General features: G+C 39.9%; 1 protein-coding gene across 2 annotated transcripts in view; it reads left to right on the forward strand.

Annotated features, from left to right (window-relative positions):
• Positions 1-24,180, forward strand: part of dscaml1 (Down syndrome cell adhesion molecule like 1) — a 155,846-nt gene that overhangs the window by 1,853 nt on the left and 129,813 nt on the right. For both annotated transcript variants that reach the window (XR_009394130.1, XM_059330638.1), the window contains exons 2-3: positions 12,013-12,333; positions 23,064-23,210. Coding sequence is in view for 1 of the 2 variants with exons in the window: in XM_059330638.1 (XP_059186621.1) it covers positions 12,013-12,333; positions 23,064-23,210 (468 nt within the window). In the remaining variant the exon portion in view is untranslated. The remainder of the gene's footprint in view (positions 1-12,012; positions 12,334-23,063; positions 23,211-24,180) is intronic.

The raw sequence follows: 24,180 nt of genomic DNA on the forward strand, positions 1-24,180 counted from the left end.
ATGGGAGAGATGTAGATAACGCAGTGGAAAACAAACTTCCATTTTCCGTTGTTTTTCAACGCCATGTTCCGCTCATTCTGCACGAATCGACTGTGATTTATTGTCTCATGTGGCTGCTGTGTGTTTTAGACATGTATGATTTTTAATAAACTTTATTTTAAGGGGGAAAGGTAGGTCTATTATCATACATGCATATGCATTAGTACTGCGTATTTTCCTGGCTCGGCCGCGCCTCCTAGAATGGCACACAAGTATCTGCTTGTTTCTACACACCAAAATGAAAATATCTGTCAGATCACAGAACTATAATATTAAGATAATTTATTTTAATCTTTTTTCTTTATTTCATGAATTCGACATCATTAGGTTTTTACTGACTGTTTGTTGCTTTGCTTTTGGCTGCAGATCAGCACACCTGCACCCATGAGTGCGGAGAGGAGGAGGGGGGGGGGGGGGGGGGGGGGTGGATAGATGGATAGATAGAGGGAGAGGAGAGGAGGGGGAAGGATACACTCATTCTTCTTTGTCATGATTTGGGAGGTTGCTTGTCATTTTATGGAAATAAAATTGAGACAAACTCAGCTGATGGCTTGTCTACTTTTCAGGCCTGATAGGCCAGAAGAGGGCCTGAGAAATTGGAAAAAGCTTAAATAATTACTACAATTAATATATTTCTAAGTCAGTCAGAAAGACGTCAGTCGCCTTGGTGTGGGATTTGAAGAGATTCAATTAGAAATTGTACAGATTTTTAAGGAAAAATGCCCTGGACTGATCAGGATGGAGTGAGAGCTCTTGCTATAATTATTTCATCAATTAATGTGATTCCGGTTTTATCCAGTTTGGTCGACAGGCCTCCTGCAACACACACTCCATATTTAACTGAACATTGACTGTCTTACAGTGTTCCTGCAGAGATGTAAAACACTTCTGCTCCTATTTTCTTTCTGCACTTTATTTTTTATTTCTTGCATTTGGTGGACTAACATTTCCCCTTTTGCCCGTCTATTTATCCCCCTCTGTGTATGTGTGTGTGTGTTTAAGCAGTCTGATATGTTGGTCAGTTACGCAATTATTATTTTTTCTTGATTTCAGCCAATAACACACATAATTTCAAGACCATTTCAATCCATATATGAAGTCTGAGGGGTGAGTTTGGGCATCTGATCTGCTTTAAGGTCACCTATATTTCCTTATTGCTTAACAAGGGACTCGTGTATTCTTGAGGCCGGCCTGAGCCGCTCATCTGCGGCGTTGCAGACCACGGGCTGTGTGTAAATTTGGAATGAAAACACAGCGACTGTGGAGGAGAAGTGCTTGGAGGGGGAGCCCAGTAATTGCGGTATGAGTCAGACTCTGGTGGCTACTAGGCTACACCCGCACGGTGCACTGAGAGATGTTGCGTCTGGATTGGACAACTGAGGCTTTAGTGGCTGATGGAAATAGTATGACAACAACTTCAGAGATTTTTTTACTCTCTCTCCCACTCTCTCTGCCTCTATCTTTAAATAACACGGTGTGAAATCCAGGTGGATGGGTTTTATGTGGGGACTGGGAGGTGTAGTGTGACGTATAGTTCACGGGTCTCTGTTTTTGTCCGTTTGATGGAGAGAAAAAGTTATTTGTACAATTGAATTTGCAATTGCTGGAGGGTAGAGGGAGATTTTTCTAGCCCCATGTATAAAATAAAGTCTTTGCGTAATTTCCCTACGATTGTACCAACTAGAATTGTGCGTAAAGTGTACACAGTGATCCCGAACTGAGATCAATAATTTGGATGTGATTCACCTACAACTTCTCCAATAACGCAGGACAATATCCAAACAGTCACATTAGATGAGGACATGAAAAGGGAGCCTTCTTTCTCCGGCTCTGTGTCCCGCTGTGCCTGCACCACCTGTCAGTTTTCTTGGAGAGAGACAGCTCCACAGTATAATAGCTACATGTCACTCTCAGGTTAACTCGCCTCCCTCGTTGTGCTCCGGCGAGCAAAGCCTGTTTTCATTGTCAAGTGTTGGCGCTCTGCGTTTGGCAGCTGACCCGCGTGCAGCACAAACACGTCATTCGCTCTCAGCGATCGCTTCAGTCATGGGGTTGTATGAAAGCTGCATTGAAGCACTTTTATAATTCATATAACAAATTGTTTTTTTTTCTTAAGGAAATAGGATTTCATAAGCGAACACTAGTGCACGAAAGGGCTTGGTAAGAGGGATAATCTCGCTTTTAGCCTATCCACTTGTCACGCACCACAATAAAAACAAACAAAAAAAACAATCCCAAATGTCTGTTTGTTTATCATCACCACGCTGTGGACCTTAAAGCCCATAGCAACAACATCGTTACTGCGCTAAGCTGTCACACAGAAGTGGATTTTGGCCGCTCACTCAACAGGTTTTACGCACAACAGTAGTGTCCGGTAGCCCGGTGCCCTCTCCATTACGCACGGAGAAAGATTGATGTCCTGAGTGACAAAAGAATCCTACAATCTCACTTTAACATCTTACAATCGACTGTATTTCACTCTCCTTCTGCCTCTCCGGTTCTGCTTACCATCAAACAATTTATGGCCCTGTCTCTGAGGGAGAATTGAAAAAAAACCCACATCTCTACAAATCTGACACTCACTTCAACAACGGAAATCATCCTTTTGAAGTGGGAGATGTGAATTTCAAAATGCTGAAATGGCTGCCTAATATTTTACTGACACTGCATAAACTGTGTATATGGGTTGTTTACCACCCCTCCTGTATGTGTGTGTGTGTGCATGCATAGTGTATTCACATCCCTAATATCATGCCATGCAGTTATTCTTTCTTGACTACAGTGTTTCTCCCTGTGAAATGACACCATGTTAGAAATGATTTCCCTTTCTGACTTCACACAAAAGCGGACAGACACATTGTCATGGCAATCCTAATGCATATCTCAATCTGGAGTCATTGTATAGTAAATGAGCAGCACCCTCTTTCAAATCTGATCGTATCTTTTGCCTTTTATGTTCAGCCATTTTTCTGTAGCATCACTGCAAAGACTGAATTGCCACTGACTTCAATGCTTCAGCTGTTATTTGGCCTGAATGTGTTTTGTGTGCTGTTATCTGTAGTGCTACATGGTTCACCACATAGAAAATCTACTTGCCATTATGAACGTATATATGCAATCTGAAATGTATTTATGTGACTTTGTGTGTGTGTGTTTGAAGGAGAGAAAGAGTGAGAGCGGGAGGGAGAAGGAGAGGGATTTATAGCCCTGTTTTTCTATGCACGTGATGGTATGAATCTCAGTGTGTGTGTGTGTGTGTGTGTGTGTGTGTGTGTGTGTGTGTGTGTGTCTGAATGAATGTAGATGAGACAGAAAAAGCTGCATTATGCATAGCGGTTCACCATAGGCAATATCCTTGCTTCTCCAGCATACATATTCATACTCCATTTTCATATCCACTGCAAAAACAGGAAAAAAAAGTGCAAATGTATTTGAGTGTACAGCAAAGAAAGATTTGAGTCAAAAGGAAACACAGGCAAAAAGAAAAGTGAAGGTTAAAAAAAGAGTAAAAAAAAAAGGAACAAATATAGAAAAAGATGGCAAGGGGGTTCAGCCAACAGGAAAGATGTTTCTGGGGGTTTCACATTCTAAATCACTTCGACCTTCTTTATTGTAATCAATGCGTTCAGGCTTGAAGAAGGAAATCAAAATACAGTTCATGATCGGATGACTGCTGCTCCTCCGCTCCTTCTTTCTCTGCTGGGGAAAGGGTGGAGAGGGAGCCTGGGGCTATGGAAGGACTCTGATAACCATCTGAGGTTAGATGTTGCCCAAATAAAGAGGAAAAACTGTTCTGTTGTGCTTCACGTTGTTGACATGAGATGTTAGTTGATTATGATAGCTGACTGATTACATTCTCTCTTTTAGTTTCCCTGTGCTCATCTAAACATTTATTCAAATTCCATAGTAAATTCATTACATTACATTACATTACATGTCATTTAGCAGACGCTTTTGTCCAAAGCGACTTACAATAAGTGCATTCAACCTGATGGTACTAGACATAGACCACAGGAATCAAGTAAGTACAGAACTTTAAGAGCTAACTGTCATCGCTAAAGGAGTGCTATATGTTAAAGAAGAAAAGAATAAGAGCTTTTTTTTTTTTTTTTTTTATTTTTTTTTTTTTATAAATATATATGTTAGTCAAGTCAAGTCAAGTCAAAATGTATTTATAGAGCACATTTAAAACAACCGGGGTTGACCAAAGTGCTGTACAGATATCACAGTTGCAGGAAATACGGTAAAAACTAAAATACATAAACACAGTGCAACAATAGAATAAAATAAATTAAAAATATGATAAAATAAATTAAAAATTTAAATAAAATTTTGTTTTTGCAAGATGTCCACTTAAACTTGATTAAAAGCCAGGGAGAAAAAGTGTGTTTTTAAGGAGGATTTAAAAACTTCAAAAGATCCTGCAGATCGAATGTGCCAGGGCAGATTATTCCAGAGCCACAAAGGCACGGTCACCTTTGGTTTTTAGTCTGGTTTTAGGGGTTTTTAGTCTGGTTTTAGGGGCGACCAGTAGCAGCTGACTGGAGGATCTCAGTGTTCTGGCAGGGGCGTGGATCTTAAGGAGCTCGGTCAAATATTGAGGGGCTAGGCCATTAAGAGCTGAGGTGACCATGACTTAACCGAGGTATTGTTTCAGGGTTGGATCATTTGTTTATGTCCTTCATCACGCTACTTTATGCAGCCTACTACATTTTTGAGAATAATGCATATGATTGCTGTCCCATTTGAACACCTCAACTGTCAGATATCTTAAAGAGGTCAAGGCTCCAGGGCTCCAGGGCTTAAAAAAAGAACTGTCCAACAACAAATTATAGCTCTCCGAGGTCTATATCATGTCATACATGACCCACAGCTGCAGCCTGGGAACAACCTCTGCCAGGGATGCTCAACTTGCTCTACCCAGGGCCAATTCTGTAAAATGACAGGAGGTCAGGGGCCAGTTAACAAACAAAACATCATATTTATCAGATGAAATGAATCAACATTAAAAGGCCCACAACTCATCTTTCTTTGAAATTCTTTATTTTAAAATTAACTGACTTCTTAACTTTATTAACTAACTTGGCACAAGGATTGACATTGGGCCTACACTGTAAAAAATAATCTGTTTAATTTACGGAAAAATACCGGCAGCTGTGGTTGCCAGAACTTCACTGTAAAAATTACAGTGAGTGGGTTTTCAGTTCTAAATTTAAATGTAAATATCAGCAAAAACTGTCATTTAGACTGAATAATCCTGTTATTTTTTAGGGTTATTGTGTCATTCATTCACACATCATGGTATTTGTCCATAAATTTTGCATGAAAATGTTATATTTTTACAGCAAGACTGTGTGTTTCTTCCAGTTTATGACAGTAAAAGTAAAAGTTTTGTGCTATTCTTTGATTTACGGTAATTAAAAGTGTCTAATACGGTGATATACAATTTTTCATTTTACGCCCTATTTCTGATGTATTTGACAGTGTTTTACTGTTATTTCTACAAACATTTTTTACAGTGTATAGGACGAATGATCATGATATTAGCAACCTTTCATACAGCAAATCTTTTCATTTAAACATAGCGCTTTAGGATTAGTATGAGGTGGCAAAATAAAGGCACACTCATCTTTCATTGACAGTTGCAGGTCAGATGTACACAGGTGTGTTTCTATGATAAAGTCCATCGGATCCTCCCCTGGCACTTTAAAAAATAATAATTTTAATGTACTCTGGCATCTTGAATCAAATTGTTTTAATTGTGAATTAGAAAACTGAGTATCACTGCAAATTGCTGCTGTTTTGGGGGCAGATTTAACCCTTCTTGCACACTTTTCTCATTCCATTTTGACATCAAACTCTAAATCATTATTGCGATAAGAAAGTAACATGCTCGTCATCGTCATGATGGTCTTTTCCGCTGGAGGCCGTACTCTGTGCAGGGTAGACCGGGCCTCGCTTCCGTGTGGTTGTACACGTGTCTTTGCGTGCATGAGTGTGTGTGTATGTGAACTCAGTGACCTGAATTCATACCACAGGACAAAGCGATTAGCCATCGCATCATAAGCTGCTGCTTTTTAGACGTTTTCCCTCCGAGTTTGAGTTGTTGTGTCCGAGCTGTTTTGAATGAGTCTGAGGACATTTATGATAAAGCCACATGATGGTTTGTTTATTTCTGAACAGATTATTCAGGTTAAGAGAATCTTGGGAATGGGAAGGAGTCGAGATGATTAACAAGCTAGAAAAGGTTTATTTTTACCACACAAAATGATTATACAAAAAATAATTATTACACAAAATGATTTATGCACCTCTTCAGGCCTGTAGAAATTCTTCAGATAAAACAAAGTTAAAATTGGACACCGGGGCTTCTAGAGGGTAGAAGCAAGACGTTAAGGGAACAAAAGCCAAAAGTTTGCGAACCTCTAGTAAAAAGCAGTGATTAGGGCAGTGATACTTATCTTACTGCCCAAAGAGATAGAGTGCTGGGTGGCCCTCTGACTATTTATCTGGATCCTGTCCCTGGCTGAAGAAGGGAAAAGGTTACATAGAAATTGGCCTAATTCGGATCCAATGAATGTGTATTTCACAGAACCTATATGTGCTTATCATGTCCCTGTAAAGAGCAGTTTATGTTTATGAATTGCATGATGAAAGAGGTTCCAGCTATGTTTCATGCAACCTGGTCTCACAGGAATCCGTGAAATAGCCACGGATTTTGCTACAATGCTAGTTACGTTAACATTTTTCCTATTGGTTTGTGTCCAAGTCACGTGACTTTCAAGGTTCCGGCGGTCAGAACAAAAAACATGGCGGAGAGTTCTCTCATTTTTGGTGAAAAAAATCAATATTTGGACTTTGTTTCTCCATAAAAATGGATTTTGATCACATTTCTAGCGAGAAATATATGTTTTATTTTCTAAATATTCACTCAGTGAATGTACATAATCACTTTGTCGCGAAGATCTCGCCAGAAAAACAAGACCCGCTGTGTTTTATTTTGAAATCTCCCTGATCCTCTGTGTATTTAACGGATCAAACCTTTACATGCCTTGTGTCTGAGGTTGATTTGCTGATATATATTATTCTGTTACAGCGGGAGACACTAATGTTGACAAAGTGACGACTTACGATCAGATATGTCCGCTGTTTTATTTTGTAATCTACCGGATGTGTGGTGCGGTCTCATTGAATCGCGCTTCACTGTAAATGCCTCGGGCTCCATTCCATTCCGTGAGCAGAGCAGTCGGCGCTGGCCTCCTGTTTTAGTTAAAATATCTTCATTAAACAAACATTGTTGTCTTTTTTTTTAGCATGTATAATATACATACAGTATAATTATTTATTAGACAGTGTGTGATATTTGATATATTGGGTAGAAATATGTTTTCAGAACCCTAGCACAACCCTAAAACAGAAGAACTACAACTATGGTGCTGATGTCGACATAAGTACAGAAGAGAGGTCTAGGGAGTTGTAGTTTTTTTAATAAAACAGGGTTTCCTCTAAAATTGGAAGTTGGAAATACTTAATTAGTGGCTTTCCAGGGGTTTGAGGGGATGTCAATCACATTTTTGGCATCAGACTTTAAATATTGGGGGGATTTTTTATTTTTTACATTATAGTCCATGTCAACACCTTTCTATAACAGTAGGTCTCATGTCTGTAACCCTTTTTGTCCCTTAGTTATAAGCCTTCAAATATGCCCCAAGGTTAAGGTTCAAAGGTCAATATCTCAAAGCAAGAATATGATAGAACCTTCAAATCGATAAATGTTACTCTCCAGGCCAAGATCTTTCAGGTGATGTATTTGGTTTAGCTCTATGACAAAGTTTTATTTTTTCATATCTCGCACTCAGAGCACTCAAAGTGCTGTCTGAACCTTAGCCTGTTACGGCACATATCCAAGGTTTGAAAAAAATAAAACTTTGTCATAGAGCTAAACCAAATACAGACCAGGTTGGTTTCATGCTGTATAAACTTTTACAACCAAAACATTTTTCAAATACTTGCAGCTGTCAAATGATAGTAAAATGATTTGTCTTAAAGACCTCATGTCAATCCTTGTGCCAATTTAAATTAGTGACAAAGTTATGAAGAAAAAAACACGCAACATACATCCAAATTTGATTTGATTCTGATCTTAAACCGGTAACTGTCAAGCTTCAACAAGATGACAGCAGTTCTCCAGACCAAGGTTTGCATAAAAATAGTGAGCAAAAAAGTCAGAACATATGGTTAACACTTCCAGCTGCTGCCATTCTAATAAATGAATGAAGAAAGTGACCAAATCCACTAAAAAGAGACAATAACTAACAACTTAAGGATCATGTGCAGCCACTGACCTACCTCGACCATCATTATTTTATATTTGTGGTGAAATGTTATGAAATAACCACGCAAAGGCCATCCATATCTATCAAAGGTGCATACAGTCATGGAAAAATATATTAGACCACCCTTTTTCTTCAATTTCTTGTTCATTTTAATGCCTGGTACAACTAAAGGTACATTTGTTTGGACAAATATAATGATAACAAAAGAAATATCTCATGAGAGTTTAATTTAAGAGCTGATATCTAGACATTTTCATGGTTTTCTTGATAATAACCAAAATCATTAAGAAAACCATGGAAAATGGCAAAATATCAGCTCTTAAATTAAACTCTTAAGAGCTATTTTTGTTGTCATCATTATATTTTTTCAAACAAATGTACCTTTAGTTGTACAAGGTATTAAAGTGAACAATAAACTGAAGAAGACAAGGGTGCACTGTAAAACCCAATTTTGCGTGTTTGTTATCATAACTAATTTTCCCTTTTCAATACAACAAAAATATGTGCAAAAAGTCATTTTAACTTAAAATATTCAGTCAAATATCAAGATTAATTTGAGTTAGCTCCATTGTCTTTGATGTCTTGACATAAAATTCATTCGCAGCATCGACACTCAGATATTTAAGTTGAAACAACAAGTTGGGTTTACAGTGTGGTCTAATATTTTTTCCATGACTGTATTTCAGCCTCTTTGCTTGGCTGTATGGGGGTGCATTGGCCAAAAAAGGTGTGAACCACTAATCTGCAGGATAACATTATTGTGTGATGTGAAAGGGTGATAGTATTCTGAACACAAACTCTTATACAGTGATATCGTTTCTTTCATGAGGGCTTTTACAGCTAGAGTAAATTGTTTTTGTCGTGAAAATATTCTGCTTCTAAAAATAGCATTTGTCATCAGAAAGAAGCAGGTCACTGTCGCTGGTATCGTCTGCTAATAGCTTCCTCCTTGTTTGCTCCGTGTGGAAACACTTCGGTGTGTTCCTCACCCAGCAGCGCGTTGTGGCGCTCTCCGCGGTGCTGAAAGTGCAGATCAGTCAGCCCAGCAGCCTGTGAGAGTGATTGACATGGATTCGAACGGTACGATGGATTGAACTTGACCTGAATTCAGATTTTTGAACACAGAGGATCTGCTCCAATTTTAGCTGGTAGGCAGGAGAACAATGACTCTCTAGTTCCTCAGCATCTCCGCCGTGCCTCGAGCTGCCATCTTTCTCCTGCACGCCTCAGCCTCTGCTGCTGGCTGAGTTTGACATCAAGAACCGAGGCAGTCATTTAACATTAACCTCTCTATCCCTTTGACCTCGCAGCACACGGTTGCACATACTTACACACATACACGCTCACTCGGTTGCATCCAAAACACCTTTGCACCTGAGCACCTTTCCCCCAGACCAGCCACCCGTGTCCTGTCTACAATATTGCATTCCCGCCCGGCTCCCCGATCCCTCCTTCCGCTACATGCCCACACATACACGAGAACCAGGGAAGTCGGACGCCGGCCTCCCACGGCAGTGTGATTACACAGTGGATAGACTGTGTGTGTGTTAAATGTGAAAGGAGATTATGTGGGTTTAACTCTCTGCGTCTGGCATACAGATTCCAATCACATAACATTGCCTGTCTCCGCCGTGGCAGGAGAAGGCGAGAGAAAAGTGTCTTGGAGGGGTAAGGGTGGAAGAATGATGGCAGATGGGAAAACACAAAGAAAAAAGTGGAGTAACTCAGGAAGATAAGAGAGAGGGATGCAGACAGATGCATAAAGTATCAGACAATGGAGGAGAGAGTGGAAATCACCTTATGTCAGTTTAGGTTTTATCCCTAATCCTTTACTTTTGAGCCCTTTCTCATGTGAATCATCCCATTCATGCCATATGAATAATGTCATTATGTCATTGCATGTTACTATTTATACTGGACAGAACAGATATGAAAATGCTCTTTTGTATCATCCATTCAACCATGTTACAGCCATGTATTAAGAGCTTAAAAAATGACAGCCAGTGGGCTATTGTCTCTCACTTTGCAGCTAGTTACTAATGATATCCATTGATGTAGAGGATCTGTAGAAATTAGAGCCTAAATGACATCTGATAGCGTCTTTATATCTCCATTGATGTGTCTTAGCCAACACCCTATTTTCTCCCAGTGCAGGGAGAATTAAAGAGATAGGGCTAATCCAGGCATTGTTGACACAATCCAGGAAAAGGGATTAATTAAGTATCATTGTCTGAGGAGAAACTTCTCTGGCTCGGGGCGCAGCGTCTTCCCCTGGCCTCTAGCCAAGCTGAGCTCAGCACTTCTTTACACTCCCTTACACCCCCCACCCCACCCCGCTCACAGCAAACACACACACAGACACACACAGATGTTAAAAGACGCCTCGCTACTCTAAACTGGAAAGAGGGTGTTTGAGGGAGAGGATATATGGTGGTCTATATCCCCGAGGACAACTTATCTGGCTGTAGCTCTTCATCTGTGCCACTATACCATTGTTTTACAGCAAACATCTGTGGTTTCCAGCTCCTTCACAGATATACAAGTATCTACAGTGGAAATGATGAAGTGCAGCAGTTTACTATCACTCTTGTGTGAAGATTTTGTTTCCCTGAATGACAGAGGATATCAACAGAAATGATGAGGATGGTCGGGTTACGTGACCCAATTTCCCCTTCTATTGAGAGGCAGATTTCCAAAGGCCTCTCTGGACACATATATTAGATTAGAGATATTAAGATAATGCATATGGGATGAGATGGATGGCTGCAGTTTGGCACGCAGGGAGGAAGTTGTTTGGGTTGAGGTGACCTGAATATCAGCTTGTATACTTTATGTGGGTGTCTGTAAAAGTTTGCATTAGATCAGGAAGTGTTTTCAGTAATATTTTTAAAGTAAGTCATGCTCACTTTAAAATATTCTAATCAGTAACTCATGGAAAATATTGTAAAGTAATCTCTGGAACACACTGCTTTAAAAAATAACAAAACAGTTCAAGGAAAAATGAAATATGGAACATCAGGGCTTTTAAATGTGGTCTCAAGGTGTCTGAAAAGTCTTATGTCAGTTTAATAAGGAGAATGTGACATAATAGAATTCAAGTTTTATTATGTTAGCCAAAAAAAATTAGTTTGAAGCAGGGGGTGTCATACAAAGCTTTTTGTAAGAAGTCATATGAACCCATTCATTACAACAGGTTGTGCTGTGTGCTGTCCCTATTTTTCACATGTTGAAAAACAGATTTGAGTTTCTAAGCTTGCAACAATTCATGCAAAGCCCTGGACATGGGAAAATGGGAAATTCTATTTATTTTACACTAGTCAAGACACTCAGGACTATTGAATAAAGTTTTCATTTTGATCATAACTTTTGAAATTGGTTTTCTTTAAAGGGGAGTTCAGCCAGGTTCATGTTCTTTGGTGAAAAATTGCTTTTCACCAGCCAATATTTCCATTGTTAGTTGGCAAATCTGCAAGATTCCATGTCTTACAATGCCTCAGCAGTCAGCCAGTTCATTTTAGTGAAGAATGGAGGCAGCTTTGAGTGCTCTCCTCACTTCATACCCGTCTGATATGTGAATGTTGCCTTAATGTCTGACACTTAACAACTAACTCTGTCTCCCTTTCTCTCATCCTAACAGTCAACAGTGAGGATGTTGTCTCTACGCGGCTGTACTTTGTGAACGCCTCCCTGCAGCGGGTGACCTTCTCCAGCTCGGTGGGGGTGTCCCTGCCCTGCCCTGCGGGCGGCGCCCCCCATGCCGTCCTGCGCTGGTACCTGGCCGCCGGAGACGACATTTACGACGTGCCCCATATCCGCCACGTGCATGCCAACGGCACCCTCCAGCTCTACCCTTTCTCCCCCTCCGCCTATAACAGCATTATCCACGACAATGAGTACTTCTGCACCGCCGAGAACCAAGCAGGCAAGATTCGTAGCCCCAGCATCCACATCAAAGCAGGTGAGGCTTGGACACATTGAATGCAAACTAAATGGGTTAAAATTTCACTCATTTTTTAAATGTTCACATTTTACTAAGTGTTAAAATTGGACTCTAGGTAATTTTCCTTGGTGCGATTTGTTTGGACAGGTGTGAACACACTGTGTTCAACACAGTATTCATACTTTTTGAGGAGTTGACCTTGGTCTGGGATGGAATGGGAACAAAAACTTGTTTTGATTTGACCCAACTATCTGCAAGTTTGAGGCTGCTAAACAGGCGTGCTTCTGCTGGGAAAAGAAACTGAACCAAGTGGGGCGCCATTGGTGCGGCTGTATGCTAAGCTAGCTTGGTAGTAGCTCCATTTGGCTTGGCTGACCACCATGAAATATCAGTGCTTGTAGGAGTGGTTAACTTTTCGGTCTAATGATTCTGACAATATCACAGGGATGCTGTGGTTCACAGTTGGCTACAAGCTTCAAAAAGCACTGGATCCTAAAGTTCCCATAATGCAACTCAGGATTGTCTCTCATTCATACAAAATACCTTTAACTAAATAAAAACATGGATTTAAGCATGTCAAAGCATTCATTTAGAATCCTGTGTCTAACAGAGAGAACAAGTTAGCCTTTAGCAAGCTAATGTTAGCTTTCTGTTAGCAAGCTAAGGTACTTGCAAACATTATACTGCATAGCATTCAGATTTAGCCAGTTACACACTAGCAAATTGCTGTAGCTTAACTCACAAAATTAAAGTTAGTATAGTGTATATATATATATATATATATATATATATATATATATATATATATAATAAAGCAAAACAAAAAAAATATGTTTGGATATTTGACTTGGTGTCAAAATGATCGTCAGGATTCCCAAGTTTTACCATTCTTTCTGCTGATGCCACACATCTTACTGCCTGTATTCACTTTTGTCTTCCTAAAGGCTCAATTATTCAGTTTGGCATCTTATAAAAAAATGTAGCCATGGGTTCTTTACCCTTATGGTCATGCACCCCACTACACAGCAGCTTTTATGCATTTTTCTGTTGTTTACAAGCAGATGAATTAAGAAGGAGGCCGCTCCTCGCAATACAAAGTCAGTGGAGAGCAATGGAATTGTTTCTACCTCCTTTCCTGGTAAATGTCCACATCTTTCAAACTCCATAGCTAAAAGCACTTAAGGTTATATCCAAAATAATCTCTTTCTGGTTGTTCCTGAATTTATAATCTCGCCAAATCTTTATGAAAAAATGTGTCTCCCTATCTGGCTGCAGTATATCCACTGGAATAGTCACAGCAGCATATCTTAGCCACGGCCCAGCATCTGTAAATATGGTCACCCAAACCAAACGGCAGTCATATTAGCATCCTAAACCAACAACTTGTCTCAGTGGGGGTGAAGTGTCTCAAAGCGCAGCGTCTTGACCCTGAGTATTAAAAATCCTCTAGAAGACAGACACCCAGACACAGAGACAGTTGGTCCAGTGACCTGTCCACACTCCCTGCCAAGGTCAAAGCTGGAGAGAGGCGCTGAACACACTGAGGGAAGGTGTTATTGCTCTTTCTCACACTGATCACACACACACACACACACACACAAACATCATAAACACATGCATTTGTCCTGTGATACACACTGGATACACGTGTATACAACAGACATGCACACATGTATATTCACATGCATATGCACATGCACGCACCCACACACACACACACACACAGACACACACACACAAACAGTTACATGCACACCAGCCTGTGCATAGCTCATGCCAGCAAGCCTCCTGTCTCCCAGTCTCTCCATCTGTCCATGGACTGGAAAGTCCCCTAACTACACGCACACACACATATACACACACACCTATACACACACACACATACACACAGAGCCATTTTCGTCAAGCTGGCTCTTGGTGTTTGGTTGCCAGCTCTTTGTCAGGGTGTTTGGCAGGAAGTATTTTGGAGAGTCAGCTACAGACATGGAAAGATGTGAACAGAATCATGAAGAAAAGTGGATTTTCAGGTCATGGTAATAGCCAGGCAGACATTTTGACTGTGTTGATCAATCCTGCATGAAGAGACAGTCAGCAGTCCCCCCACCCCACACACACACATGGATACGAACAAAATTAGTCTCCAAAATGCTGCCGGATTGTCTCTCTCACCACCACACACACGCACACACACACACACACACACACACACACACTTATAAACACACCCATATGGCCTGTGTGGTCCCTAGAGGAGGACAGTCCCTCCAGCGTGAGAGTGACCTTCTAGCCAGCCTCAGTGTTGGGATGACCTTCCCGCCCAAATAATTACAACAATTAATCAATTAAATGCTGAGGCAACCACAACTCCACAGCTCCATAACCAGGGCTCATGTGCATGTGTGTGCACCTCATTACCTCCAGAGTCCTACACAACACACACACACACACACACACACACACACACACACACACACATATACAACCCTGCAGTTGCCATGGGCGACAGAGGCGTGAGCGCTAGGGTGTGGCATGCCCTGTCTCAGGTGGCGCAGGAGAATGATGGCAGCTGACAGCTCACAGTGTGACACCCCCCAAAAAATCTGCCTCACCCCCATTCCCCCTCGCCATCCGTCTCTCTCTCTCTCTCTCTCTCTCTCTCTCTCTTCACATCTTCACATCTCTCTCTGTCCCTCCCCCTCTTTCTCACCCTCTCCCATGCATGCTGATCGTGGGCCAATAATAGCACTAGCACCTGTCTGGATAGCTCCACTTTATGAAAATCACTATGTGGGCTGCTTGTTTTCCTGTATATGTTTTCATTTGGCTCTCACATTGTGGCTAATTTTAATTAGTTTTCTGTGTTTATTTTTACTCAAGGTTCTTTTGAGGTTTCTTTCTAAACACCAGTCTATTTCTCATATTTATTTTTCATATTGTTTGATAGATATCGAAAGAGGAACAGCCAAACAACTATGGAATAATAATAAATTCAAAGATAACAACTGTTAGTGTTGTCACACAAGTAATTCCCATATATTTAAGTATGTATGTAACTCCAGACAGGGTCTTTATTTACTGACTTTTCTTACTTTTCAGTCAGCCGTTGATTTTCATTCATTTCCGTATAGTATAAAAAATCAAATTGGCAACTTTTGAAGCTTGATTGAGTTGTGTAATTTATCACACCAAACACAATGTCCAGATTGATCTGTCACAACAAATCAACTCAAGTGAACTTCAGGAGTCTGCCATTCAAATGTCATACCATATGGAAATGAATTGAATACAACGGATGTTTGGAAGAAGGAAAGAAATCCATATAATAAATAAATACACAACATTTTGCTAAATAAATGCTTAATGAGTTGAGGATAATGAGCCAAACATGCAAAATTACTGGTGATAACTTATTGTTTTCAACAGTTCGTTCATATTGGATTGATTATTTTGCCCCAGTGTTAATTAATATTATGTAGTTGTTTCACTTTCTCCTTCAGGCTGCCATAGATTAACTGTATGTAATAGAAAAATGTAAGTCATATAGTGCATGATGTTGGGTTTTAAAAGACACAACAGTGGTAGTTGTTATAACAGTATTTCTAAAACAAAAATTTCCTTATTTGACATCTAAGTACTTGGCTAAACTTTGTCCCATTAAGTTAGGTTTAAAAAAATATAATTATTATAAAAAATAATAATTATAATAATAAGTATTCAATCAGTTATGAATTATAAACATAATTATATATTTAATTGTATTAAATACATATTTGTTTATTATATTACATAATTAATTATATAATGATAAACAGAATAATTTCTGATAATTGTATTTGTTGTTAGTTTTGCCTACTGTACTCATCTGTGGCAGCAGGGACTTCTACCTATTTCGGTCTGGAAACGCAATTGTGCCAGAGTTAATAGATCATCCGACCTATTGTTCCCTTCAGGAAGATAAGAAAGACAATCTGTCTGTTGTCAAACTGAATATTATTTTGAATATTATTAACTGCTGAAAAACGGCAGAGAACAATCGACAAAGGAATTCAGTATTTAGCCATTTTTGTAAAATTTGATCCTACCCCTAAAGCAAAGCTGTGTGTGTGTGTGTGTGTGTGTGTGTGTGTGTTCTTGTATTTCCTACATAGTGAGGACCGGAACATGTTTTTAACCAACATAATGAGGACATTTTTGCAAAGTGAGGACATTTCGGCCGGTCCTCACTTCTTTAAAGGCTTTTTTGAGATTTCAGACTTTGTTTTAAGGGTTAAAGGTTACATGATAATGATAATTAACTGAAACTGTACGGTGTGGTTACAAACTAACTAAAATTATAGTGAAAATGTTCTTCGTTTTTGTCTTTGTCAACTTTTTTCACACATAATGAAGATGGATCAGACAAAGGAAATAAAGACAAAATTTACTGTGACCTCTTTTAATCTCCCACCCAACAAATACCCCATTACAAAAAACTAAAACTAATAAAAACTAAACTAAAACTAACACTAAACCTAAAGCATTTAAAAAAAAAAAAATACTGAACAAAAACTACCAAACTCACTCTAAAAACCCATTAAAACTAACTGAATGTGAAAACAAAAATTCACAACAAAATTAAAACTAAATCTAATGAAAAATCCAAAACAATTATAACCTTGCAAGGGAATTCACTGTTCCAATGACGGTCCTTACAAAGACAGAAGTACAAGAACGCGTGTGTATGTGTGTGTGTGTAACATATTTTGCAGTTTGTCAGGATCTTAACCTCAGAATAACTGTATTTTAAGGATCTCCTCTCACACCTGACCTGAGCATCTCTTCCTGATGCTTTTCTCCACTTTCTCTTCTTGAGGATACTCAAATCATTTTCACTTTTGGTAACAAGTTAAGGGACCCAATGACAGATGTGTGAGTTTACTCTAAAAATGAAAGCACGCCTTTTGCACATACAGTAAGTCATTACAGCCGTTTGTGCTAGAAAAACATTCTGCCTGAGTGCAAGATGGCTTTGTACACCCAAGTCCTCTTCACACAAAGTTAATAAAATGAAATGAGGACACCTGTTTAATGAGCTCACCTCAGCTCCCCTTCGTCCTGACTAAAACACACAAACCTACGTAGACCCGGGCCAAGACAGCAGGTGTTCAGATCCCTTTTCCTTCATCTGCCCTCCTCATATTTTTGTCTGGCTGACATTTCCTTACTAATACAATAAGTAGGGCCCCTGAACCTGATACACAAGGACTGCTTCTCTTATACCATTCATTTAATAATGAAACCTGCATCCATTCATTTCCCCCCTCGTGTCATTATTTTTCTCTTTCTCCTTCTCTGTGTTTTTGCTGCTCGCTTTATGAATAAGTAAATGCAGTATTTGGTTTCCCCGTCGTTAATTATTGAAGCGACAGTGATACAAGACTTGCCTCCCAGTGCGCCCAGTGCACCAGACCCATGTTTTAGCTCGTTTCTAGGCAACCAGGCTGCATATAGTCAGGCATCAGTAACATCCTAATGATTCTGCTGCGCATGCGATGAGGGGGAGTGCAATTTACACACAAATCAGTTGGGCTACCATTTGCATCCTGTCACAAGGCTTAAAAGAATGAATATGTAATGATTTTTTCCCCTCTGTGTCTTTCATATCTTGGATAAGGAACGTGTGTTAAATGACAATGCTATCACAACAGTTGCCTCTTATTGGAGCTGGTTACATGGTTGTGTACAAGGGCATTATTACAGGGCTTATTTGAGTGAGTGATTCAACTACACTTTTTCTTAGAGGTTAGCAAGCTGGGGTCAAAGCCAACATGATCTCACAGAAATCCGTGAAATAGCCACGGAATCGCTCAAATTTCCGTGAAACTGACACGGATTTCGCTACAATGCAAGTTAATGACAGTCATATTTTTCTGGCGAGATCTTCACCACAAAGTGATTATGAACGTTCACTGAGTGAATATTTAGAAAATAAAACATATATTTCTGGCTAGAAATGTGATCAAAATCCATTTTTATGCAGAAACAAAGTGAAAATATAATTTTTTTCACTAAAAATGAGAGAACTGTCCGCCATGTTTTTTGTTCTGACCACCGGAACCTTGAAAGTCACGTGACTTGGAACAAACCAATAGGAACAAATATCCATGGAATAGCCACGGGATATGACTGTCATTAACTTGCATTGTAGCGAAATCCGTGTCAGTTTCACGGAAATTTGAGCGATTCCGTGGCTATTTCACGGATTTCTGTGAGACCATGTTGGTCAAAGCACAGGAAGCACCAACCTGAGGTGACCTTGACTGGGTTTGAACTCCCCCTGACATGACATGTGATGACTGTCATCATTGCACCAAACATTTACAAGCTGTCAAGCTGGTTTTAAACACTCTATGAGAGGCACAGTGGGCATTGGGGATTTTCACTGGTATTGACGAGAGGCAGCAGGGTCAATCAGAGAGTAAATAAATGATTGAAAGAATTGGCTCGGCCACAATAGCCGAGGCTACTCAGTCGATCGGGGCTATTGATCTGTAGGTAGATCGCATCATGAGAAGCAGGGGCTGTTTGAATGAGGAATTGAAAATGAAGACTTGATTGGAATTATTTGTCCTTTAGCTTTGACTTGTTTACAAATGAGGCTTCAGCTCACATTAGTGTCCTGTGTGTCAGGTGGCCGTAGCGAGGAGTGAAAGGCTCTCCAGAGGATATCTTACTGCGACCATTCATTTAAGTAGCATCAGTAACACCACAATTGATGAACCTGGTCTCACAGAAATCCTTGAAATAGCCACAGATTTCGCTTAACTCAAAATCCGTCAAATAGCCACGGAATCGCTCAATTTTCCGTGAAACTGACACGGATTTCGCTACAATGCAAGTTAATGACAGTCATATCCCGTGGCTATTCCATGGATATTTGTTCCTATTGGTTTGTTCCAAGTCACGTGACTTTCAAGGTTCCGGCGGTCAGAACAAAAAACATGGCGGACAGTTCTCTCATTTTTAGTGAAAAAATGTATATTTTGACTTTGTTTCTGCATAAAAATGGATTTTGATCACATTTCTAGTGAGAAATATATGTTTTATTTTCTAAATATTCACTCAGCGAATGTACATAATCACTTTGTATGTTGGAATAGCCACGGGATATCATTAACTTGCATTGTAGCGAAATCCGTGTCAGTTTCACGGAAATTTGAGCGATTCCGTGGCTATTCCACGGATTTTGAGTTAAGCGAAATCCGTGGCTATTTCACGAATTCCTGTGAGACCAGGTTGCAATTGATTTACTGAATCCATTCTCACAAACCTCATATATGTTTTGCCTGCTCACATATATAATGCAATGTTTAATTTTTAACAATGCTGAAAGAATAGTCCCTGCTCTGCTGCAGTCCGAGCTCCATCACAAGTCAGGGAAGAAGAAAGGAAGGGTCCAAGGTTCAGCCAATTATGAAAAAGTAGAACAGTGTAAAAGCAATGGACGGAATCAGACAAAGACTTGGGAGATTAAACCTCCGACTTTAAGGTGAAAGACTCCCCACCATTTGGACAAGGACATCGGCTTTGGTTCCACTGGGTTCCAGTGACAGTGGCGGCTGGCATAAAGCATTATTAATGACCAAGGAAACTGGCCTTCAGGCTAGGCGTTAATTATATCACTGGAGAGCTGGGGGAGAGAGCGAAAACACGGCAGGGCGGGGCCACTCCCTGTGTTGTGTGTGTATGTGTGTTTTATATTGTTAAGCCATTACTGTCCTCATTTCTAAGGGAAGCCTGGTTGAATAGAGGTGATAGATTGTTTTAGATTATAATGCCAGAAACACTCCTCAACAACAGCCTTTCTGAGACCCAATCTGATTTTTTCCCCCTTTCTTACTCATGTCGAATAATCTCATTTTTGTAACTTTCTGAGCAACACATTAACAACACACAGACCTGAGTTCATGAAAGATAAAATAGTTTTTTGTAATACTGTGCATAAACATAACACCAGGAAGGCAGACAAGGGTGATATTGTGCAAGCTCATCCAAGAACTAATTCTCTGAAAAGAACAGTGCTTTATAGAGCGAGTAAAATATGGAATGATTTACCACTTGATATCTGTCAAGAAAAAAGCAAAATATCCTTCAAAAAGAAATTAAAGATGTACTTTGTCAGTGGTTAATGTTAGGTGTAGGGCTTATTATATTTTTGGGGGGGTTTATTTAAATTTTTTTTGTTTATTTTGGTTGAAAGGACGCTACTCTTTATAGAAGCGATGTTTGCCTGGATTCATGATGTCCAGGATTACAATCAATGATACTGGTTAAAGCTGTTTTTTTTTTTTTTTTTTGTATTTTATTTGTTTTCTGATCAAATGCATTTGACCAATTATTCCTAAACATTTAATCCAAATGGCTATAATTCAATACAAGTCTTTTAAATTTGTGCTGCATTTTGTAATGAACTTTTGTGCTGCACTTTTCTAATGTATTTTGGAATGTATTTTTACTGTTAAAGTTGTTGTAGGACTGTTGAGTATTACTTGTTGGAATGTGGACCCCAGGAAGACTAGCGAACTGCCACGGCACAAGCTAATGGGGATCCTTTAATAAAAACATAAACATAAGACTGGAGGAAAATGTGGCAACGCCCCTTTAGGTGAAGCACCACACAGTTCAGAAAGCACAGGCCAGTGTTCATTCAGTCAAGCTAGCATGCCCTTGAACTACCTGTCTCTCCTCCTCACCAAAATAATCCATTAATTTAATTTCACTTCACTTAATTTATTTAATGAAAATTTATGCTCTGATTCAGCATTTCACATTCCGCACTAATCTAAATGTGACAGAGTTAACTGGAGAGATAATTTGGTTAGCTACAGGCTACTGTTTTCATCATTAAGCCCGTCCTAATCACCACCATCCTTTCCGTACACTGGCACAGATTCACAGTCTAGTGCTCTGCATGCCATGTGCAAGGGGTGTGTTTCTGAAGCCCGGCGCCTGTATGTGACAGGTCCGTCGGCCGTGAGCAACCCTCCACTCCTCGCCGTCGCATAGCATCTGTGGCGTTGTTCTTTAAAAGGCCAAGGGCCACTCACTGTGTATCCCCTTCAACACAGCTCCGTGTCAACCCTCCTTACAATCATTGTGTGACTTCAAATGTGGGGCTAAAGAGAGAAATGCTGGCTTAATGGGGTTGAACAGAACACCAGACAAGTTTGTTTACGAGACCTGCCCCGGCTTTTACTTTGGGTTAAACAGGACAGAAGAGTGTCGACTGTACAGTGTCAACATGTGCAGTAAAGAGGAGCGAATTGAATGAATGAATGAATGAATGCTTTATTTCGGTTACAAAAAACAACAAAAAACAACAACAACAACAAACAAAACAAAGACAACAAAATAAAATCATGTTTTTTAGAAAAGAATCCGTCAGACAGCAACCGAAACAGGAATAGGCTGAAGCCCCACTACACACTACAGATATCCAGGCCAAGACTTCCTCTTCTGTCACTGTTTACACTCTGAATAGCAACTTAAGACACAAAAATGGAGTTGAAGTTGAGTGACGACGTCGAAGACCGGATTCTTTCTTTGCATATGAATTTTAGCTTTTTTAGATAAAAAAGCTAATTTAAAGCTCAATCATCATCATTTGATAGCCAGTGTGTTCTGAGATTGAATTTTGGCCAATGCATTCTGCCTCTTTAGTTGTCCACGTTGACTGTTGCCCTGCATGCAACCAAAACCTCTCTCAAACCTGATTGGTCGATACTACTGGGACTACAAACAAACTACAACTGAAACAGAATCATTCCGATTCCAAAATCCTGTCTTGTTGTCCACAGATTCTGCATTCAATGCTATATGCTACAGTTCATTTTGCTCAAGTTTGATGCATGGGAACATCACAATCATCCTTCAATGGTTTAGTATCTATAGGGCCTTAATTGCAAAACTTCTGCAGGTTTCAGGTTTCCAAATGTGCAAATTACTTGAGGATTTCCTGTTTTTACATCATTATAAATTCATTGTATTTGGGTTTTGGACTGCTTCTCTGATAAAACAATTGAAAACATTTAAAGATGTACTCTTGGGCTCATGGAAATTGTAGTTTGTTAGTAACTTTCACTTTCACCTCTTTTCCGAACCTGGTCTCACAGGAATCCGTGAAATAGCCACGGATTCGCTTAACTCAAAATCCGTGGAATAGCCACGGAATCACTCAAATTTCCGTGAAACTGACACAGATTTCGCTACAATCCAAGTTAATGACAGTCATATCCCGTGGCTATTCCATGGATATTTGTTCCTATTGGTTTGTTCCAAGTCACGTGACTTTTAAGGTCCCGGCAGTCAGAACAAAAAACATGGCGGACAGTTCTCTCATTTTTAGTGAAAAAAATCAATATTTTGACTTAGTTTCTGCATAAAAATGGATTTCGATCACATTTCTAGCGAGAAATATATGATTTATTTTCTAAATATTCACTCAGTGAATGTACATAATCACTTTGTATGTTGGAATAGCCACGGGATATGACTGTCATTAACTTGCATTGTAGCGAAATCCGTGTCAGTTTCAGGGAAATTTGAGTGATTCCGTGGCTATTCCACGGATTCCTGTGAGACCATGTTGCTTTTCCACTGGTTAAAACTAAAGATAATTGTCTTTTTAACCTAATTCTCCTTTTCTGAGCCATCAACACCAACCACCACCCTTCCATTGACTAACTCCAGCTCTTTTCTCCACCCCTCAGTGTTCAGGGAGCCCTACACAGTCCGTGTGGCCGACCAGCGCACCATGCGGGGTAATGTCGCCGTATTCAAGTGCCTCATCCCCTCAGCTGTCCAGGAGTACGTCAGCGTGGTGTCCTGGGAGAAAGACACTGTCTCCATCGTCCCAGGTAGGAAGAAAACAACCGAAAACACAAAAAGCCACACATCTAACCTGAGTAACTGTCCTCCCTGAAGTGTAATGTCACTGCAAACCCCGTTCGTGTGACCATGTGAGTTATATTTGGCTGAGTGCTTGCTGGCTGTGTTTGTTCAGGTGGAGGATAATAATGGAGAGCAAATGATCTATTGTCATCCCAATATGTCAATGGACTCAAGAACATTTGTCCTTAGAGAAATTAGAATTAATATTATTTTTAGACTGAATAAATCCCAAACCATATCTACAGAATCCTGTCAGTATTTTTTTTTTTTTAAATGGGATTTTCTATCAGATTTGACTTTAATGAAGATTTTCTCCTCTTTTGCCACGTTTGTGATTGTTGACAGCCCTTAATCGATACTAATCAATGTAATTGTGTCACTGACATCTCCTATTTCGCCAGTGAGAGAAGATGGAGGAAGGTTTAAAAAATAAAAGGTCCAATCAATCAAAGAAAAAAAAAAAGTCTGATGAAATGGCCTTTGCTTGGCACATCTTTGGCTCCTCACTCACTAACTGACACCGCTGTGCTTAATAGCTGTGTTACAGGGATAAATCAGGCATTAGTAGACATGTGCTATGTGTGTGTGAGAGAAGGACGGAGGGGTGTGTGTGAGTGGGATTTGGGTGTGTGTGTGTGTGTGTGTCATCTAATTTGATGAGTGATAGATCTGTTTAGCTGCTCATCACAGTCACCCAAAAGAGAGCAGCCACACCTCTAGGGCTCTGTCTGATCCTCTATTCAAATCATTCCACGTTTAAGTGAAGAAGAACAATCTCAGTTTGAAACTGAGTCTCCTACATGCGGCTGTAGGTCGTGTCTACGTGTGTTCTGTGTGTGTGTGTGTGTGTGTGTGTGTGTGTGTGTGTGTGTGTGTGTGTGTGTGTGCAGGCTTGTGCGGCGCAGTGTTAACATTTGCTCCGTGGAGCAATGGCAA

This window comes from Centropristis striata, chromosome 4 (assembly GCF_030273125.1).
Source record: "Centropristis striata isolate RG_2023a ecotype Rhode Island chromosome 4, C.striata_1.0, whole genome shotgun sequence".
NCBI lineage: Eukaryota > Metazoa > Chordata > Actinopteri > Perciformes > Serranidae > Centropristis > Centropristis striata.